Source organism: Anabas testudineus, chromosome 9 (assembly GCF_900324465.2).
Source record: "Anabas testudineus chromosome 9, fAnaTes1.2, whole genome shotgun sequence".
NCBI classification, from domain to species: Eukaryota; Metazoa; Chordata; class Actinopteri; order Anabantiformes; family Anabantidae; genus Anabas; species Anabas testudineus.
Window position 1 is genome coordinate 22,879,250 of NC_046618.1, and position 20,131 is coordinate 22,899,380.

The 20,131-nt window shown below is 38.2% G+C and overlaps 1 protein-coding gene across 1 annotated transcript in view; it reads right to left on the reverse strand.

Annotated features, from left to right (window-relative positions):
• fras1 (Fraser extracellular matrix complex subunit 1) overlaps positions 1–20,131 on the reverse strand; it is a 196,203-nt gene that overhangs the window by 68,843 nt on the left and 107,229 nt on the right. The window contains exons 18-25 of the mRNA XM_026342783.1: positions 17,594–17,734; positions 14,804–14,950; positions 5,339–5,494; positions 3,086–3,232; positions 2,558–2,704; positions 864–1,004; positions 542–682; positions 207–347 (exon numbers count right to left, since the gene is read on the reverse strand). Coding sequence (XP_026198568.1) covers positions 207–347; positions 542–682; positions 864–1,004; positions 2,558–2,704; positions 3,086–3,232; positions 5,339–5,494; positions 14,804–14,950; positions 17,594–17,734 — 1,161 coding nt within the window. The remainder of the gene's footprint in view (positions 1–206; positions 348–541; positions 683–863; positions 1,005–2,557; positions 2,705–3,085; positions 3,233–5,338; positions 5,495–14,803; positions 14,951–17,593; positions 17,735–20,131) is intronic.

Consider the following 20,131-nt stretch of genomic DNA (forward strand, 5'->3'; position numbering starts at 1 on the left):
GACGTCTTGGGGGCATTTTCATTATTTATGCATCTGTCTTAACTTAATTTGCATATAATAAAAATGCCCCCATCATTGTGGTGCTTAAAATTATGTTTCTAACTTATAGCCTAAATAAAAGCTGATAAGCTAGTATTGGCAGGTATTGGTAATTGTTTGCTTCGGGTCACTGACTGTTTCTCACTTAAAACATAACATGTTATTACCATGACAGGTCCTGGTCTTCCGGTCAGCATAGTACCCATGTCCACAATCAGGGGTGCAGTATCCCTCCATGAGGTACGTGTGGTCACGACAAGCTCGGCAACGTCCAACCCCATCACATAGCACGCAGTCAGATGAACAAGCTAAAGAAGATGTAGGTTAGTTTAGATGTTTTGAAAGCTTGTACATATTTCTATTATTGTCTTGTCTTTGTTACCTGCTAAATTACAAAATGTATTTTTTATACTATCATTCATTTGTAGAAAAATCATGCCTGTGAAATCACACCTCATGACTTATTAAATATCAATGATTAAAACTAAGCATAAACGCCTACGTTTGCATGCTTGGGATGAGGTGTCCAGGAAGTAGTTTCTGCCACATTCAAGAACACATTGACCGTGTAGGGTGTAATAGGGAGGCTGGCATCGCTGGCACTGTCCAGGACCTTGACACTCCAGGCAGTGTTCATCACATCCTGAGACACAGAAACATACTGAGAGCATTTAACACGGAGATGCTGTTGATTAATAATTCTAATAAGTAATACATTGTAGAAAATCCTGCGTATTTGAAAATTCTAAAACAGTCAAGTTGAAGTATAAATATCTAGAGTTATAACAGCAGTGCACTATGTGGGTGTTGTTTGGTGGACTGACCAAGGCATCTGTCTCCATCCTGATAGGAGCCAGGGGAGCAACTCTGGGTGCACACACCATCCTGCAACACGTATCCCTCCATGCACTGCAGGCAGTCTGTCCGCAGAGGGCCTTTACAGGCGTTACAGCTCCAGTCACACTCTACAGTATGGTGGGTAGGCAAGACGTTTTGTATGTGTGTGTGGGAAGAGAGAGCATTGTGATTAGAATTGAGTTTTGAGATTTTAAAGGAGAGACAAAAATGTGAGAGCAAAGTAGACAGTGAGGGAGGGAGACAGGGAAAAGTGATTAATAAACTATTCTTCAGCAGGGGATATATTCCAAATGCATTCTCTCTTATCACCTACCTATCTGTTGTGTTTGTACTGTGCTCCATCAAAATTGGAAAGAAAACTAAACACATTTAGGGCGACTAAACTCTTATTGCAGCTTAAATGTTATTTTACAAAAAAGAGATGACATTCTCAGTAATTACAGAGATGTTAAAGCAGTGTGTAATTACACAATATACATATATGACAAACATACAATAGAGAGACAGGAGAATTTATCTTCTTACCCTCTGACATTCTTACATGACAGTGGTAGAATAGAAAGTAAAACAGTGGAGGTTTTCACAAAGTTCTTCTTTTAAGGATCCGATAGGAGCCAAGATGTAAATGGTGTTTTCTCTCTAGAATAAGATCATTCATAAACTGAAGTGCTGATGGGTTTGTAAGAGATCTCTCAGGAAACTTTGAAGTTCCCCTGTGGCTGCGAACACAAAGCTCCCAGAGGCTCCTCAAAGCCCTTCTAGTTTTCAGAGAGCAGTTAGAAACGCTGCTTTCTAATGCTGACGGTTCATGCAGGGTTCGGGGGGATTATCCAGGTAACAGCTGTGGCTAGCTGGGAGGATAAACACAGCATCCCAAGCTGCATGGTTAAAACCACCAGTCAAGGAGGGAGGCATTGCTAGTTGTCTCACAGGAAATCAAACTGTGTATTTAGCCGCTAGCAGTTAGCTTAGTTGCTAATCCCATAACAGAAATAGGAAGTGGTCAGTTCACTTCGGGGGCCTTTGGAGATACCTGGAGAAATCGTATTACATAGAACCAAACTGCTGATAAAGTGGAAGTCTATGACATGATGCTTGTGGAAAGTGAGCTTAAAATGAAATGGCTTTCTGTGAATTAAAGTAGGTATCTGTGCTATGTCACACTACTCTTTACATTCTGAGGTTAAACCCTATCTAGTTTAAGATAAGCACAAATGGAGGAAGAAAATAGAGGCTAAATACATTTTCAAACATCTTGTTTGTGAGTTGGCAATAAAATGGAGTCAGACTAACGGATGTGGCCTGGATGGCTTAGTGGGTAATTAAATATATGAGCAGAGTTATTGTTTGCTGAATGAAAAGAGGACATGCAGGCGCTGAAGCTCATTTATCAACTCCTCTGTGCACCGAAAGATGTAAAACTGAGCTAAAAAACGCACCAATGTTTAGGATTTACATATCAGTACCCGCAGTTTATTACGTGATTGATGGCGCCCGTAAACTCAGTGTAGCACACTGCACTATATGCAATATGGATGTAGAGTAATTTATGAATATAATAAAGGGCGGGCCACATATCCTCATTATTAATCCAGTGTTTCCCCTCACACTCCCCTCGCAATTGCAGCGTGTGCTGGGTTGTAAGGGGACTGTACTGTACCTCTGCAGGCGCGTGTTGTGGTGTTGAGGTAGTACTGATGGGCGCAGCTGTCATACTGGCATTCTCCAAACAGCAGCACCTTAGCCGGGTCGCGGCAGGATGTACAAACTCCTGCCATGTCGCACGTCAGGCACTGGCTGTCACAAGCTGCCGAAAACAAAAAGGTCAACATGGAGGTCAGGATAAATGTGAAATCAGAGTTTTGCAGTTTAGTATGAGAATGCGATAACACCATAAATCACCAAATACCTGCTAATAGTCATTATCAAATTACAATAAATAACTAGAATTACTGTGCTGCGGTTTAATGCCTCCACCAACCAGTGAAGTTGTAGTTTACATGCATGTTTTTTTTCAGACTCCTATTTTTATAATAGTTTATGCATAAGCCCAAACAGAAAATAAGATTGTTAAAAATTCCCCCCAGGCATTTCTGAGACGAGAATAGAACATACATGAGGTATATGATAAGTTAAATGTGTTGAACGTTATCGCTCAACTAAGACGCAGTGGTGGTGCCTCACTTACCCTGACAAATCCCGTGACCATTGTCATAGTAACCTATTGGGCATTTGGGTGCACAGAGACCCGAGGGCAACAGGACACTGTTGTTGGGGCAGGAGGTACAGGAGAGAGGTCCGGCTCCACTGCAAGTCTCACATAAAGGATGACATCCTGGGTGAAAAGTAACATTTTCTTAACTTTCAAAAACATCAAACAAACAATTTATATGGGGAAATTGGATAAAACACAGGATATGCAGGATAAAATACAATAATTCAGCATCATTATGAAGTGTTGAATATAAACACTATATATACTGAATACATTAATATTAGATATTTTGATAAAGTAAAAAATGTTCATAAACCAAGAACCAAGATGAGCTGGATACTGAAATACAGAAGACTGTGAAACAGCAATTTGGCAGTACACCAGCAGTACAACAAAAATATACTGTTTAAAAAGTTTAGATAACAAAAAAACGTTGATTAAAAAGATACAAAATTCTGATTAACACCACATTCTTGAGTTTAAAAATACATATTTATAAGCATTGCTAATGAAGGGTCTACTCATTCTCAGATTGCTCTCCTCCTCACTATTACATGCATCTTATATCCAGGCTTGCACAATAATCAGCAACAAAAATTGCTCAAATTTAGAAACTTAAAGATTTAACTCTACTGTGCAAAATTCATCATACACCTGAGGCAACACCAGGAGAACTGTGATCTTACTTAGATGCACCAAAAAATGTACTTTTGGTAGTTTTAACATGAAAATATATTTTTGCTGTCTGTATGTAGGTGTCTGTTTATTTGTTCGTTTCTGGCCTTTAATCCATCTCATCTCTCCTGTTTTGCTTCTTTATGTGTATTCGTATGTGTGCATGTGTGTGTCTGCGCACGCCTAGAGCTCAGCTAAATGAGACTCCTGAGGTTTTGCACTTATAGCCTGAAGCTTCCTGTTCACACACTCTGAATTTAAATCCGTGTGCAGATTTACAGCAGCCCAGTGTGGCGGCAGCTACTGCTGCTGAACTGCTGGATGAGGAAGATGAGGGTAACAATGACGATGATGACTGTGATAACGAGGATGCAAATGATGAGAATGAGACTAAATTGATTTTGACGATTAGATGGGTGCTGATGTGGATGATGCTTGGGATGATGAAGAGAAGCATGGTGATGAGACAGATAATGACAAAGAGAATACTAATGATGAATGTAAGCATAGCAGTGATCAGCAGATGATTAATAGGATAATGGTGATAAAATTATGAGGATGGGGATTGTTGGTAAGGGGTGAAGATGAGAATAACGATGATTGTGTTAGTGAGCAGGATGATGAGAAGAACAAAGATCAGACTAGTTCACTTATTTTACTGTTACTGTGTTTTTTTATTTAATAATAATTCTGAATTAAATTTCCCCCAAAGATGATGATGATAATAATAATAAGGAGGAAAATCATGAAACTGAGCATGGTGATGAGGAAGATCATGGTGATGAAGAAGAAGGTTCAGCTCCTCCCAACATACTGTATGTCAAAGTGTCCTTGGGCAAAACTCTGTGTGTGTGTGTGTGTGTGTGTGTGTGTGTGTGTGTGTGTGTGTGAATAAGAAGCAATGTAAAGCTCTTTGAAAAACCAATAAAGTAATAAACTGCTATGTAACTGCAGACCCTTTACTAGATTATTAGCTGAATAATCTTAAATCAATGTTAAATGAAAAATAAACTGTTATAACTGGCTTTTTTCTAGCCTCAGAGCCTTCTGTACTATCACTATACAGTAAGTGGAGAGCAACTCTTTACTCATTACTCACTGAGAAAACATCAACAGTGAGCTGGGAAAAGATCTGAGCATTAGGTTTACTCTTGGTGATGATAACAGAATGAGTATAACAGCAGGCTGTTTTCTCAAGTACTTTGGCTGTGACCATTTGCCCTGAAATCAATTCCACTGCAAAATATATAGAACAAACATCTGAGAATATCCATCTGAACTTATTATAAAGCAAAATATGTCTCTTAATATTTACAGTGAATTTTTCTTCTGCTTGCTGTTGTCGTCAGGTCAGCAGAAGATATAAGGGGGCAAGAAAACTTCTACCAGGTCAACAAATGACTACAGTTTTAAAGATCTTTGAATAATGAATAAAACATTAGGTTTGGATGGGATTTTTCATACACATTTTACATTCATGGCAGCTACTGACTGCCTGACCTTCGACCTTGTAATGTATGTGCATGAAGGCAGGAGAATAGAAGTCCTTACTGATGCAGGCTCCGTGCCATGCGTAGTGGCTCTGAGGACAGTGAGAGATGCAGTGATCTCCTAGTAGCCAGGACTTCTGCACTTTACACCACAGACAAATACTGCCAACGCCTGTCTGGAGGTCTGCGGTGCAGCGCTGACAGTCTGAAGTGCACTCTGGAAAAAACACAGGAAGGAAATAAATATATCTCATATATCATTAAACTGTGTACAGACAACAACAACCACCATGTATCATGCTTGTTAACACTCCAACAGACACTTTATTGTGCTCCTTTACTGACATGAAGTGCTCACAAAAGTAGGAGATTTGTCTTTGGGAATGTCCTTCCTACAACAGAACCCTGCTAAATCAAGCTAATGCTAAAACCGCATTACTTTATTTTAAATCTAATATTACCCATTTTCATTTTAATCCACACATCAACTTGGTGTTTCTTTAGTAGAAATCTGTAAAATCTTTATCACTAATATTTTTCACAAGATGTAAAGTCATAAAATGAAGGCTGAGAGAAAGGCAGGGAGTTAATGAATCTTTATGCATATACTTATAAAACCTCATTAGCCATCATTAGAAAAACCTTTCGATTAATATTTAAGTGTTAAAATTTAAACTTCATCGTCAAAGCCAATACAAACAGGTAATAAAATCAATTACGAATGAGGATTTACACAAAAGAATAGCTTGTAACTGGAGCTGAGTGTTAAAATGCACAAATGAAACGCTGACTGTAAAGTAATACTGCAAAAGACAAAACACAACCCACAATGTCTTTCTGGTATCCTTTCTTGATGTCAATCTCACCCCCATGCCTCTTAACTCTCAAACTTAGATTTTAATCTTGTAGCTGAAACGTCATGATCACCATTCTTCACCTCCATCTACCCACAGACCCATATATACCCACAGAACCAAGCACAGCAGGGTCGCCCAAAAGGAGCCAAGATTAGCAGAACAATCAAGAACACCTCGGTGGTGTTTTATCTGATGGTATCTGGTTTGTGTCTGGCTGGCACAGCAGTGGGCACTCTGAAGTTATCCGTCTGTATCTAGATAGCCATCGCAGAACAACAGAGCTCTGCAGGTGCAAAGTTGTATGATGGCCAGGTGAGAAGAACAGATAAAGACACAAATCCCATGGGGGTATTAGAAAGAAAAGACATGCTGAGACCATGAAAGCCCTTTATTTCTTTATATAGGATTAAAACAAGTGAGAAAAGTGGTATATAGATTTATTTAGAAAACCACAGACGTGATTTTTGCACTTTTTGTCTTAAAATTAGAAGAATATTTAATTACACTTGTAATAAACTTTTATAAGTGTTTTATTAACCATTTTGAAAATGTCTTTGAAGCACACCCAATGAAATAAAAAACTAAGAATAAGAATAAAAGCATAAAATAACGAAAGAACTGCAACTGAATCAACCTGAAATTCCAACTAAGTATCTACTACTGAGACAAACAAATAAACTAAATACAGTAAGGAAATACAATACTTTCATTTCTACTTTTTAGGTGATTTATTAATACCGTTTGGCCCTATAAACACAGATACGTTATATTTAACACAGTTTCCATAGTCTGGCAACATATCTTGGCACTTGTATTTAACTTTAAAAGTTTTAAAAAGATCATACTCTGCTTACACCAGCACAATCTGTCTTGGGATGTTGGGGGAACAAATCTGTTTACATTAAATCTCAAGTCTTAAAAAGGGACAATTTTAATCAACAGAAGTGAACTGCTACATGAAAAATGTTGATTACTAATGATGGGATGAGAGTGTTTTTTTCAGTGGCGTCAGGGTTTTGCTTAGAAAGCCTTTTTAGTTTACATACAGTAAGTCATCATTTTTGTACATGTAATAGCCTTTTAATAGCCTAATTAATTTGCCTATTCTTATCTCCTTGCACATTTCTGAGGAGATGACATTTAAATCAGCCAGTGAGATTCTTTCTGCCTCCGGAGGAGCTTTTCCTCAAACTTTAATCTACTAAACATGGTATCTGCATAGGTGAGTCACACTGCTTGTGAAACAGGGCCAATATCAACAGAGCAAACGAAGAACATGAAAACAAAGAACTTCCTTTCTGTCTCTCATACCACATCACTTTATAACAAGACATGCATCAGTATTCCTACTGCCAACACAGCTCCAGGCACTAAATGGCTCCACAGCAGAGATAAGATAACTCAGGCATCAGGGACTATTCAATGTGCATGGTAAAACTGAATATAAAACTAAAATGGTATTGATTTGGGTTTCTTAAAGCCCCTCTTTGTGATGTAGTTACCATTTCTGAAGCGCATAAAAAGATATGATAGATTTATAAATGTATGCCACACAGAGCAGATCATTTTATTCTCCTGTGGGACACATTTATACCAGACATTATCCTATATGGTGCTTTTTTTACCATCACCTACAGTAGATAAAGACAAGAAAAGTGTTTAACAAGAGTCATTCAACAGAAACAGGAAACCTAATGTCTTTGAATTAGGTGCTACCTTGTGACTTTGTGTAGTTGAAAAGAGAATGAAACTTGTTTCTCTAAGCAGTTTCTCTTAGGGATCGAGTCTGAGTGCAGCAGTAGTTCAGAAAGCAAAACGAACAAAAGTGGGACATCATCTTTATTTGAAGTTGTAGGCATTTGAAAAGACAGTGCTGCAGAGAGAAGCTGTGTGGTCCTGCGCCGCTGACTTCATCCTGTCTAGACATGTTGCCCCAACAAAGAATGGATTTACAGATGCAGTTATTAAACAAGCCCTACTTTCTTCACTTCACTTTTGTTTAAGTCTCCAAAAACTGAAAAAAGCTATGCTCTTGTTTTAGAAGTAGAAGTAGGATAAGAAAGTAGTCTTCCTCCATTTTATTCCAACTTCAGCTCCCCTGTGTTACTCAAAGACTGACACATGAATAGATGTCTTATTTATATAGATTTCTACTGTAAAACCACGCACAGGAGGAGTATGAAGTAACTTACAGGAGAGAATATCGATGAGCAAAAAGGTGGTCAGTAACAACAGTTATGTTTACATGGACCCCCAGCTTTAGTGATGAGGCTAACAATAATTACAGCGTTAAGGCACGAAGAGCAGTGCATCATATTCAACTGAACTGTAATTATCTCTGTGCCTGTGTCTTACATAAGAAAAAACAAAGGGCAATGAAACATCAAACCCTTTCAAGGACGCATCGACAAATACTTCCCAATTCAGTATAAAACTACTTTGCACGCCCACCTTTTGCACATTTAGTAAAAAAAACAAACAAACAAAAAAAAAAAAAACAAACACAAATACGTAGAAAGAAAACATTAAAAGCTGAAGCTGGAAATTTTATAAACCATTAATTTTCTTCTACAAAATAATTATAATTAAGTAAATATATGCAGGATAGATGAAAGGTAAATGCAGTGGATCATTTACAATGTTAACCACTGTGAATATTTAACAAGGCCTCCATAAGATCAAATGCTGACTTCTTTTATCAAGTCTCAGCTCAGGGTCACATGAATGTTTCTGCCTCTAATACTACAAATAAATTACACAGATTTATAAGGAGCTTGTAAGTTAAACTAAAACTAGACTTGAGCACATTTAATTGCTTTCTGCCTCATTTTCTGTTATGATTTTCTATGATTTAAAGGCAAAGAACAAACCAAAGCATCACACAGAAATGACAATGCTCCCAGGTTGTTAAAAATGTGAACCCAGTCCAAACTGGCAAATGCTAAAAGGATTTACTGTACATGATCAGCCATCTAGTAGAATATTTTTCTTATCAAATTCATATGGTTCTTCAGCATTTAATGAATTAATCAGTCATTAATCAATTCATTGCATTTATGCATGCGTCCAAGTGAATGTTTGTGCCAGATGCAGCAAAATTCTCTCCAGGCGTCTCTGGGACATTGCTTACAAAAATCTCAAGGATGAACATAAAAAGTCTCAGAAGAAGACGAAGAAGAAAATATGATCCCATGTATGGATTTCACTGTTTGCATGTCTTGTTTCTATGTCAATGCATTCCTGTTATCAGATGTACATTTCTATTTTAAGCCCTATATGTTGTTAAATAATGTCTCTGACACAGTTATTAAGCAAAAAAATTAAATAAAAAAGAACTCCAGCAGCTTTAAGCATGAGTGTTGTAGAAATCTTTCACTTGGCTTTTCAGAGCTCAAATCTTGATATTTCCTCATCACTGACTCCTAAGTGAATTATCTTTATATCGGCAAAGAAATAGAGAGAGAAAAGAGAGAGAATGAGCAGCAGCAGGCTGGCAGCAGAGTTAATCTCTCCCACACAGTGACTAATGTTACTTCTTCAAATCAGAGTAAACAATAAAAATATTGTTAATATTCAGTTTACATTTCTGGTATAAATAAAAGATTCTAACTTCAGATAACAGTATACCTTTCAGAAAATTGGCTTTCAGAAAGTTAATTAGTCACATGTAGTTTATCCTGCTAGTCTAACTCAGGTGCAAGTACTTTAATTCATAAATGAAGCTGGTTTATCTTAAGACTTTGTGAGTAGGACGCATCAATTTTTGAGTAGGCTAATAAAAACACTGGTGTTGACTATGTCATGGGAAACATGATAAGAAGGTTAGAGATGTCTAGGTTATATCGGATGAGTATTTTGATAAATGAGGATTAATAATTTTAGCTTTTATTACACCAAATCTTGGAAACTTTCTAGGACTACTGTAAAACCACTATAACCATGACACGAACATGAAACAGTCTGGATTTACCACATACGCTAAAAGTGTGGGCAGCGACAATATGACCAAGTGCCCTGAAAAAGAAAGATGTACCGTTATGCACTGCAAGAAATTTTTTTGTAGCAGTATTATGGTAAAATATATCTATGCATGTAACTCTAGAAGAAAAACTTTCAGACAAATGTTGGCTCAGCCTCTCAACTTGTTTGATGTACAGTCCCACATAATGAGTTTGAAAAGTGTGTTTGTGTGTGTGCTGACTCTTCTTAGAGACTGATGGTACTCATAACAACCTCCTCTGTATAGGCTCACAAAAAACTCTTAATGTGTTGTATATTCACAGAAGCATCATTCCAGCCTAAGAGCTACAGCTTTGTCATTACACCTACAGTAAGAATCAGGTCACTTTTTCTAGGTGGTATATAAGTTACAGCAGACTACAATACTGTACATCCAACCTACACAGTCTGTAGGTTACTTGCATCTCATCACACAACAGCTATTTTTCTTTTTAGTTAATCCACATCACTATTTCCCATCATTCATCTGGGACTGCTGTCATAATTTTAGCAGGCTGGATGAGTACATGTTGGCTCAGTCAATACTGAGGATAATGACACATAAAAATGGAAAGATATCCAGCAGAGCCAAGGAAAACTCGGCTCAGCCAAATTAAAAGGATTTATTCTAGGAGAAACACTGGCCCAACAACAAATGTGACATATTTTACTTCTTTTCATCATTGCCGTCTCTTTTTTATGGGTATAAGATGTGGGTTTAATCTCGGGTAAGAGCGTTTTGAGGAGTGTTTAAGGAGTTTAGGAAATAATAAGGCTGAAATGGCTGGCTACAGTAAATATGTAACAAGAACACTACTGCTGTCAAATATCAATCAAATGATACTTTCTAAAGAGACAGAGACAGCAAGTGACAACAAGACATACCAGTGGAGAATTAGAGAAGACAGTCAATAGTGAGATATCTTCTGTTGGTTGGCCTTGTATAAACTCATGACAGGAAGAGAGGGGAGGAGGACTAGTAATATAGAGAAGTAATATAACAGCAGCAGTGCTTCTGGGTGGATAGAGGTAATCCAAAGCTGTATGTCAGAAGGAAAGTGTGCAAGAGAAAAAAAATGTGAGAATGACTGACAGAAGGAATGAAGGAATGAATCTCACATTAAACTAAAGACCTTTAAATAAACTCTAACATAAAACTGCAGGGTTCTCTCGCCTTAATAAAGATTAAGTTGTGTCATGTGTAGGCCATCCGATAGGCATTGAGAAGAAATCCATGGGAGAGTGGTGAGGCAAAAGTGAGGCACTAGTGTAAACCAAAAAGAGAAATGCCCTTAAAGAATATCATACCTACAGAGGTGGTAGTGTAATGCTGTGGGGATGCTTTGCTACTGAGTGACTTGCTATAATTACCGGAAACATGATTTCCGCTCTCTACCAGAGAATCCTGAAGAACGACAGATCAAGTCATTACGTTCAGTGTAATGAGTGTTTTTACTTTTTCACATTTATGATTCAGGCTTTGCATTTTATGGTTGCTCGGGTTGCCTTTGATTTATGATCTCAAAGTCAAAAACAGAAAAAATGAATAATAAGTGAAGCATTTTTTTCACAACACTGTGTGAATGTGTAAATCTATGTAAGAATTTAACATCCAAGATATTTTTTGTATTTGAATTTATGTGTATATATGTAGCTCAATGCCACTGATTCATTGTGGGAGGGCATTTTGGTCATCACTACTTTTAAGACAGTGTTGGGATTAGAACCAGGTTTAGGTTAGACATCTAGTTTAGTTATGATGATTATTTTTAGTTTAGGCAGATAGGGAATGAACTAAATTTATGGGTGTCCTCTCAACTATAGCACCACAAGGGTGTATGCGTGAATGTGTCCTGGCCATGCAGAAATGATGACCCCAGTATTTCTGTGGCCCAGAAGTGCCACAAGACATCTTTTATTAACTAGAGTTTGGCTGAGGTTGACCCATTTGAGATTAGGTTGTGTGTGTATTTGTGGGTTTGTTTGCAAACAAATATGTGTGTTCAACCATGGTTATCTGCTTGTGTGTGTGTGTGTGTGTGTGTGTGTGTGTGTGTGTGAGAGAGAGAGATAGAGAGAGCGAGAGAGCTAGAATCTGGTTGTGGTTTCACGTCTCCAAACACTGTGTGTCATCAAAAACTGTAATTAAAAGTCTGTGCATCTATTTTTTCCATCAGATTCTGTTTACCCCCCCTGCTATCTCTTCCATGCTGGCTTCCTATCATGTAAACACGGCTGTTTTTAATCTACAGCCAGTGGTGCAATAGGTAAAAACTCAATTCATTAACCAGCGAGAGGGAGAAGGACATCAGTAGTAGCTACCTTTACACATAACAAACACACCAATCTTAACTTTTCAATTTATCTTCTGTTTGGTAGTTTATCATTTTTTGTTTGCCAAAGACAAATTGTATTTATGTGCACAATGAAGAAGAGAAGCACAGAGAGGTCCAAAGTAGCTTATGTGTTTTTGTTAGCAAAGATCTACAGAAAGCTCATCTTTATCGCAGAGTATGTTTTCGTAGATGTGCTCTAAAAAGATTATCCACAAGTGTTAACACTCATTTAAAGTGTTCTTAATTTTAATTACACCAAGAAGGAAATGGCTTCATAGAAACAACTGTTATTGGCATAATAAGAAATATTCCTTGAGACAGAAACACATTTTCCCTGAAATTAACACTACTATAGGTTTAAATTAAGGCAATTAGCTCTAATTATTTTAACTTAATGTCACATTTAAATCACATTTTTCCTGGCAGTGTGATGTGGCTCTAAACACCCATGAAGACAATTCAGATTGCTTTGTTGAATTTCAATCTGAAAGTGGACCAGTTTAAACTGTATCAACAAACTGTAATTGGGGGGTTTAATGTAAGTACAGTGGCTGGATATGTTCCTAAATGAATCTTGCCAGTCTCTTTAAATGTGTTCATATGAACAGATTTGTCTCCTTATCAAAAACAGTTTTATCCATCAGAGATGCAGATATGTTCTAACACAGCTGTGAATGTTTTCCACTAATAACTCAGCCAGTTTCAAGTTCATCCAAGACTTTGAGTGCTCCAACTGTCAGTCACCAAAGTATGTCTACTCCAAAGCAAATATGGATTTTTTTAGGTTTGAATGTGATCCCTTTCTAATAGATTATATGGTGGACTGTAGCAGCTGATACAATTCAAATTAAATCAGATAAAGCTGCTGAAGAAGTGTTAAAGCACACAATCCTGCCACCTACTCTGATTTAACTGATTTCAGTGATTTCCAAAAGGACACTGAATCAGGACAAATACTGGTGCTCGGGAAAAAACAAAAGCACTGATTTCTGTGCCACAGCAGAAAATCTACTTCCAAATTCCATATATTTTCATTCCTGCAGCCGAGGGCTCATCTACCAGAAAAAAGAGAAATGTGGATTCTTGTCATGTCGGACCAAATCTTTTTTGATGAGCTATTGAACTTTGGTACAAAGAAAACAGAAACAAACAACCAAACAAAAAGAAAACCTGCCTTTTGTCTTTGTGCTGAATTATTTCAGCAAGCACAGATTCAATTGTTACAAACTTTAGGTTGCAGCTCTGCACATTATTTTAGCTACAACATTTCAAAACAGACAGACTGAGTTTTTAGGTAAAACATACCAATCTAAAGCCTCGTTCAAACGGGATTAAGATTACAATCTTTTCACGGGGGAGGTGGAACGTAAAATAATTCTTTGTGCTCTTCTGTAATTTTAAATATTTTTTCCTGACAATTCACAGGGTATGGTCTATAACAGACATGGATATTCAGTAGGACAAAGCCAAAAGAGAAAGACAAAAACCTGCCCACAAGGACACAGCAGAGCTGAAGGGGAGGGATGTGAGTCAATTACTGTATGAGATGAAACCTAAGCTTCCCACTAATATCATGACTTAAAATTAAAGATGTAGGAGACTGGAATGGACCTGTTTTGAGCTTCATCGACGATGACTGACAACTGGTCTGACATGTCTGTATCTCATATTTTTAACTCGTCAATTCGTACATTGGCAAAAGCATTTTTGATTTACTCCATTTTCACAAGTCAAATTTGACACTAAGCTCAACAAAAAATAAATAATAACAAGCAATTCTTCATCCATTGAAAGTCCTGTAAGAGATCCACTTTAAAATACAAAGATCTCACTCCAGTGATGGGATTTGAATTTCAGGAGGTTGAGCGAGTTCACAGAAAAACAGTGGATGATTTCAGCTGTAATTATTGCTGGAGTGGGGGTGAAGAATTACCCACATGCAAGCTCCAGGCAGGATTATAATCACCTGACCATGGCAGGTAATATTAAAATCATCCCACCTCCTCTAGAGAAATAAATCCCATTCGTATAGAGCATCTATTTTAAAGGGATGGTTGGGATTTCTCATGAATTATGCAGGTACCTGGAGCTACAGACACACACAAGACTTGTCATGTCTGTGTGTGTAATTGTGTAAAGCTCAGTGGGCAGGATAAGACCCTAACCCTGCCAGTTTTGATGGTTCTATTTGCATTGGGGCCACTCAGCCTAAAAAATACAAGCACTCGTGGCAGTGTGTTTGACGAAAGCTTTGTGCAAATAACATACAAATCCATGATACCCAGCACACAGCCAAACACAGACACACACATTTTCAGTCAGAGGCTGACTTACTGAGGCACTCTCCAGTGGCGGCGTGGAGAAAATGCCCTTCTTTGCAGCCTGTTTTGCAGTAGCCACTTTGTAGGGAGGCCAGATGGGGGCAGGAGGTACAGTCAGCCTGGGATGGACCACTGCAAGTCTGGCAGGACGGGTGGCATGCTGGTAGGTGGAGAACAGAGGGAGGAGAGGGACACAGGTGAGGGATAGGAGGCAATGTTCAAAATTAGGCAAAAAAGTTATAGTGATGATAAAGTTAAGTGACAAGGAGAAACTGAAAGAGAGGGATCAAGACATAAAACAAAGGAGGACACAGTAGCTATAGTATAGTTTAAAAAAATGTGCACAGCATATATACATCCATCAGGCACATAGAAACATTATCAACCATTTGAAACTGCACTTAGAGTCACAAGACAAATGCAAATCTCATAGTCTCTCCCTGTTTAGCCCTGGTTTGGTTTCACTTTCACTAATACCTGAGAAATATATCACTCTGTTTATGTTCTAAATACTTGTCTCCTCTCAAGCTAGTCTCTATGTTTGCCTGCTGTTTGTGCTGGGCAGGTGGTATATAGTGGGTTTATTTGAGTGTGTTTACATGTCAGCTTGTTGAAAATAACTGTCAGTGGCAGCATCTGCAGAAAACAGAAAAAAGGCTGTGACTGAATACAGTAAATATAGAGTATATATGTCACATAAACAAAGAAAGAATAAAAATCTCTTTACAGCTCCAGAGGTGGTAAATTCTTTGTCACTACAAGCTACTGCATTCACATTACTTGTAGTCACATGACTCACCGCAATAATAAAAAATATTGATTAGCAGAGCTCTAACTACACCCTATGTCTTATTGCTTAGCACAAAAAGACACCACGACCAAAACTTAGTAAAAGTTTACTCTCTACAGGACAGAAATGCAATAGTTCTTCAGACTATCAGGGTAGCTTCTAATGAGCCAATCAACACAACAGGGGATAAGGCCAAGTAAGCAAACAGACCCCATTTATTTTGATATCCCAGGGGGAAATGTAATCTGAGCCTATTATTCTTCCATCTGCACCACCTACCATTTCAAACACCCAAATTTTGGAGGAAGAAATGTTATTTAGAAATCCAATGATGTTTACTACGTGTTTCCGCTTTTTGTTTTCCTCAAGATAAACAATGAAAGTCCTGAAGACAAAGCTGGTAGACGGAAGATAGAAATGGATCATCTTGCTTCAAACAAGGTCAGAGACAAAGTAATGAATCGGGGATTAGAGGAAATGGATTTTCATTAAGGAGATGGGTAAAAAAAAAAGAGAAAGGTAGACAGGTAGAAGAGCTTTGCTAATCTGTTTTCACTGGTTAACATGGTGTTAGCTACTATACCTCACATCTAGACTGTTTTATGGTATTTAGTTTGGTGCTATAGAGTAAATCTGACTTTGATGCATCCTCCTATTAGTTAAAGATGTGCAACATGAAACAACCAAACCATTAACACTATATTTTTAAGAAATTATTATTATTATAATTAATATTGGATATAGTCACTAACCCTAACCTAAAAATAAATTAAATGTAAGTATAAATAAATTCTCTCTATATTTTAACACCTGCAAAAAAATTATCATTCAACCATGTTTCATTTCTATACAACTAAAGGGCAATCGTAGCTCCAGTTGTGAAAAAACAACAACAAAAAAATCACAATGATATGTTGTGACGCAAAATATTCTCTGTATGAAGTAAGCACAACATTTATTGAAGGACAGTGAGCTGCAAGTTGCATGAGGGGTGTATAAATCACAAGACAAACAAACCACAAAAAGTCAGCTGCATTTACTTCCCCCGCAAAATTGTGTGATGTTGTGTGAAGTTGTACAGAAACATAATGTGTAGGAGACTGGGTTGAATTCATTATACTGACTAATCTAAACACTATAAAAAATGCCAGCCTTCAAACAGATCAGAGCACCTTTAGTGGAGATTTTGAACAAAACATAAAGTTAATCTTAAAAAATAATTTTCCCTAAAAATACAGAAACATCTTCTAAATATTACATTTGTTTAATTTCACTGTACACATGTAGAAAAGGAGGTGAAATGGTCTGTCATGTAATATTCAGAAGCTATTTATATCCTGTGCTAAAGTGCCCTTGTGGTGTTAACCACATGTGCCTGTGTCAGAGAAGCTGCAACATCTTAGACATGTTATCTTGCTTACACAAAGCAAACAAGTTTCTATAGGTCAAAGAGGACGAGCCAGTAATTGCAGTGCTTTGCACCCACTGTGATTTATTCCTGATTAAGGCAAATCAAAGCACCAACAACTTCAGACACTACAAGTCCACGAGAACAGTGCCCTTAATTTGGTCAAGTGCCAGTGCTAACAACAATAGCACAAGTGCGACATCAACAATTAACTTCAGTACTGTCTTATTGGTTTAGAGGCACTGTTGATTTCAGGGATGATTTCTATTTTAGGAATTTATAGTACAGTCTACATAATTGCTGTTAAACACAAAGTTAAAATTATGCAAGTAAAATTATAAAACTTTCTAATGGGAACAAATATTACTAACCGAGGTCAACCTGATAATGAGATGATTTCACATCTTCTCTTGCTCTCTAAGGACCGGTGTCCAATCTTGAGAGTGAGGGCATCTCTGAGCAGTCCTTACTGCTTCAAGGGGTCATTACAGACTTTTGGTTTTAGGGTTAGAATTGGGGTCTGGGAAATACACAGAAGCTTGTGTGTGTGTGTGTGTGTGTGTGTGTGTGTGTGTGTGTGTGTGTGTGTGTGTGTGTGCTCTCACCTTGGCACTGATTGTCCTGAACAAAGAAGCCTTGTGGGCAGGTGGGGACACAGTGTCCCTCGTGCAGGGCAGACGGAGGGGGACAGGACATACAGTTGTCTGCAGATGGCCCAGTACAGAGCCAACATGAGGGATGACACTCTGAAAAGAATAAAAAGAACAGTTTTTATATTCACCACAAAACACATAAAAAGACAAGGCAAAGACAGAGAGACCCAACTCAAACCGTGTCTCTTCAGTACCTCCCTACTCCCACAAGAAGTAGAATAAATGGACAAAGTGAGGGAACCACCTATTTTCTCTTTCTAAAACTCTGCTGTGTCATTGCTGTTTCATTATTACTGTAGTAACCGGAAGCATGAAACTCCAGTATGATGAGTCAACTTTCTTCAGTTGTTTACTACATTACTGAAGTGGAAATGCACCAAACTAAATTAAATACTGCTCTTACCTCCATTAACATTAACATGCACCTAAAAGGTTGCAGCCTATGCATCTGTGTCTGAACTGAAGCCAATTTGTGTTGTCCTGTCATCACTCTGCTGTATCCTGTTGCTTTACTGTTGGCAATCTGATTCTCAAGAGTTCTTATTCAGCTCTGCCAGCTAGAAGTAAAGTAACTCTTGCCAGCAGACAGTTTCACCAATCAGAAGTTACACATTAACAACACAGTCAGTGCCAGCTCAGAGATCCAAATCCAAGAAGGCCTCACGCCAACAAAGACTTCTGAAATATGTTCTACTGCTCAGTTCAGGCTAACAAGTTTAGATAACATAAAACTTCCACAAGGACCATTTTAGCATGAGTCACAGCTCAAAGAAATAAAACTGGGAGATTGTCAAGTGAAGGATTTGAAGCTACACCAGGTAATTCGGCCTCTAAGGTGCATCAGGGTTAATCTGCTTGAAACTGTAGTAGTCAGAAGTAATGTCATGTGTCATTAGTAAGCAAATCACATCACACTCATGTTTAACCCAGTGTCTCCAGGATGAAGCAAGAGAAAATAAATGAAAAAGGAAGAAATCAACAGTCAGAATATGGGAAATTTACCGTATTTTAATTAAGAAGTAAAAAAAAACTATTGACTCTTGATGGACAGCAAGGTTGACTTTAGTTACTGTTGCAACATTCGTCTGCTTGTTATCTTTTTTTATACTTGGCTTCAAATCTGTGCAGCCTCCCCTGGTCCCTGGATTATTTACCCTTCCCTTATTTACCACCCCACCCTTCACCCCACACCACAGCTGCCCAGAAAAGGGACCATTGTGCTGTCTTTGATGTCTGCTTTGGCAGCATGAAGACAAATAGCTGAGTAACGCTATCAGTTCTGGCAGCTGAGTCAGACCATGGACCAACAGGCTGCTGCTGGTAGGGATGACAGACAAAAGGCCTGTCACCCACCAACCAGAGGCACCAAGTGTGTGTCTGTGTGTGTGCACTACCTGACTTTTTTTGGTATACAGCACTCAAGTATGTGTATGTTTATAATTACTCCGCTCTGGATTCTTTCAGAGAGCTGTCAGCTATATCCGGGACTTGTGTACATACTGCATGACAGCCACTGGCAGGAGCAGATTGCTGCTCTACCTGTGCCAACACTGCAGTGTGTAGGGTGTGTACATGCGGGTGTGTATGTGCTATATCTCAACCTACAGAAACATTTACCCTTTGGGAGCATGTCACTGTCAGAATGAGGACTTTTTAAAGTCACAGCAGTGTCAGATGAACTCATCAATCTGACATCCCATCATCGCCCACCTCCTTCCAGCTGCCTAACCATAATCCTGGTAAATATGGCAGCTTAATTGGTTAGTTGATATGAGAAGACAGCTAATATGTTTTCATCATTGGGTTTACCGCCCACCAACATGTCTGCTCATCCATAAACACACCACCAACACAGACTCTCCTTGGTCACATCTGTGGGAGATAAACACATATTCAGCTCATGCTGTCAAACACAAGCCTCGCACACATATCAAGTCAAATAGCAGACACACACTCAGAGGCACATGAAATAGGCTTCCTGTCAAATTTATTTCATTAATAAAAGGATATAATAAGACTGATAGGCAGACTCTCATTCTGTTATTGCAACTTGGATATCTAATTTGTTGCAGGCAGGAGAGCACATATTGATTCCTGTAGTGCCCAAACTCATGTGCACAGGCATTCTCATCACACATTATCTGGTGCACGCGTTCAGAGAATCAGATTCATTACTTTGTTTTGTGCTGATAGGGTCATAATTTGAGGTGGGTGCAGTCGATGAGGTTGTGATTTAGTTTGGGGGTGTGAGTGCTCCTTGATGTCTTCCACAAATGATCCTCCTGGTACAGTACAGGGCTGATCATTACATTAGTGCTGCAGAGACTTTGCTTGCTACACAGCAGAAACAGAAGTGAATAGTTATATTTTATTCCTCTAAAGTGTCTAATGTATCATTCAAATTGATTCTGCTATTTTATAGTATTTCATAAGGAGTCCAGACAGTCCTTTGAGAGACAATTTTGTGGAAATGGCAATGCAATGGACGAC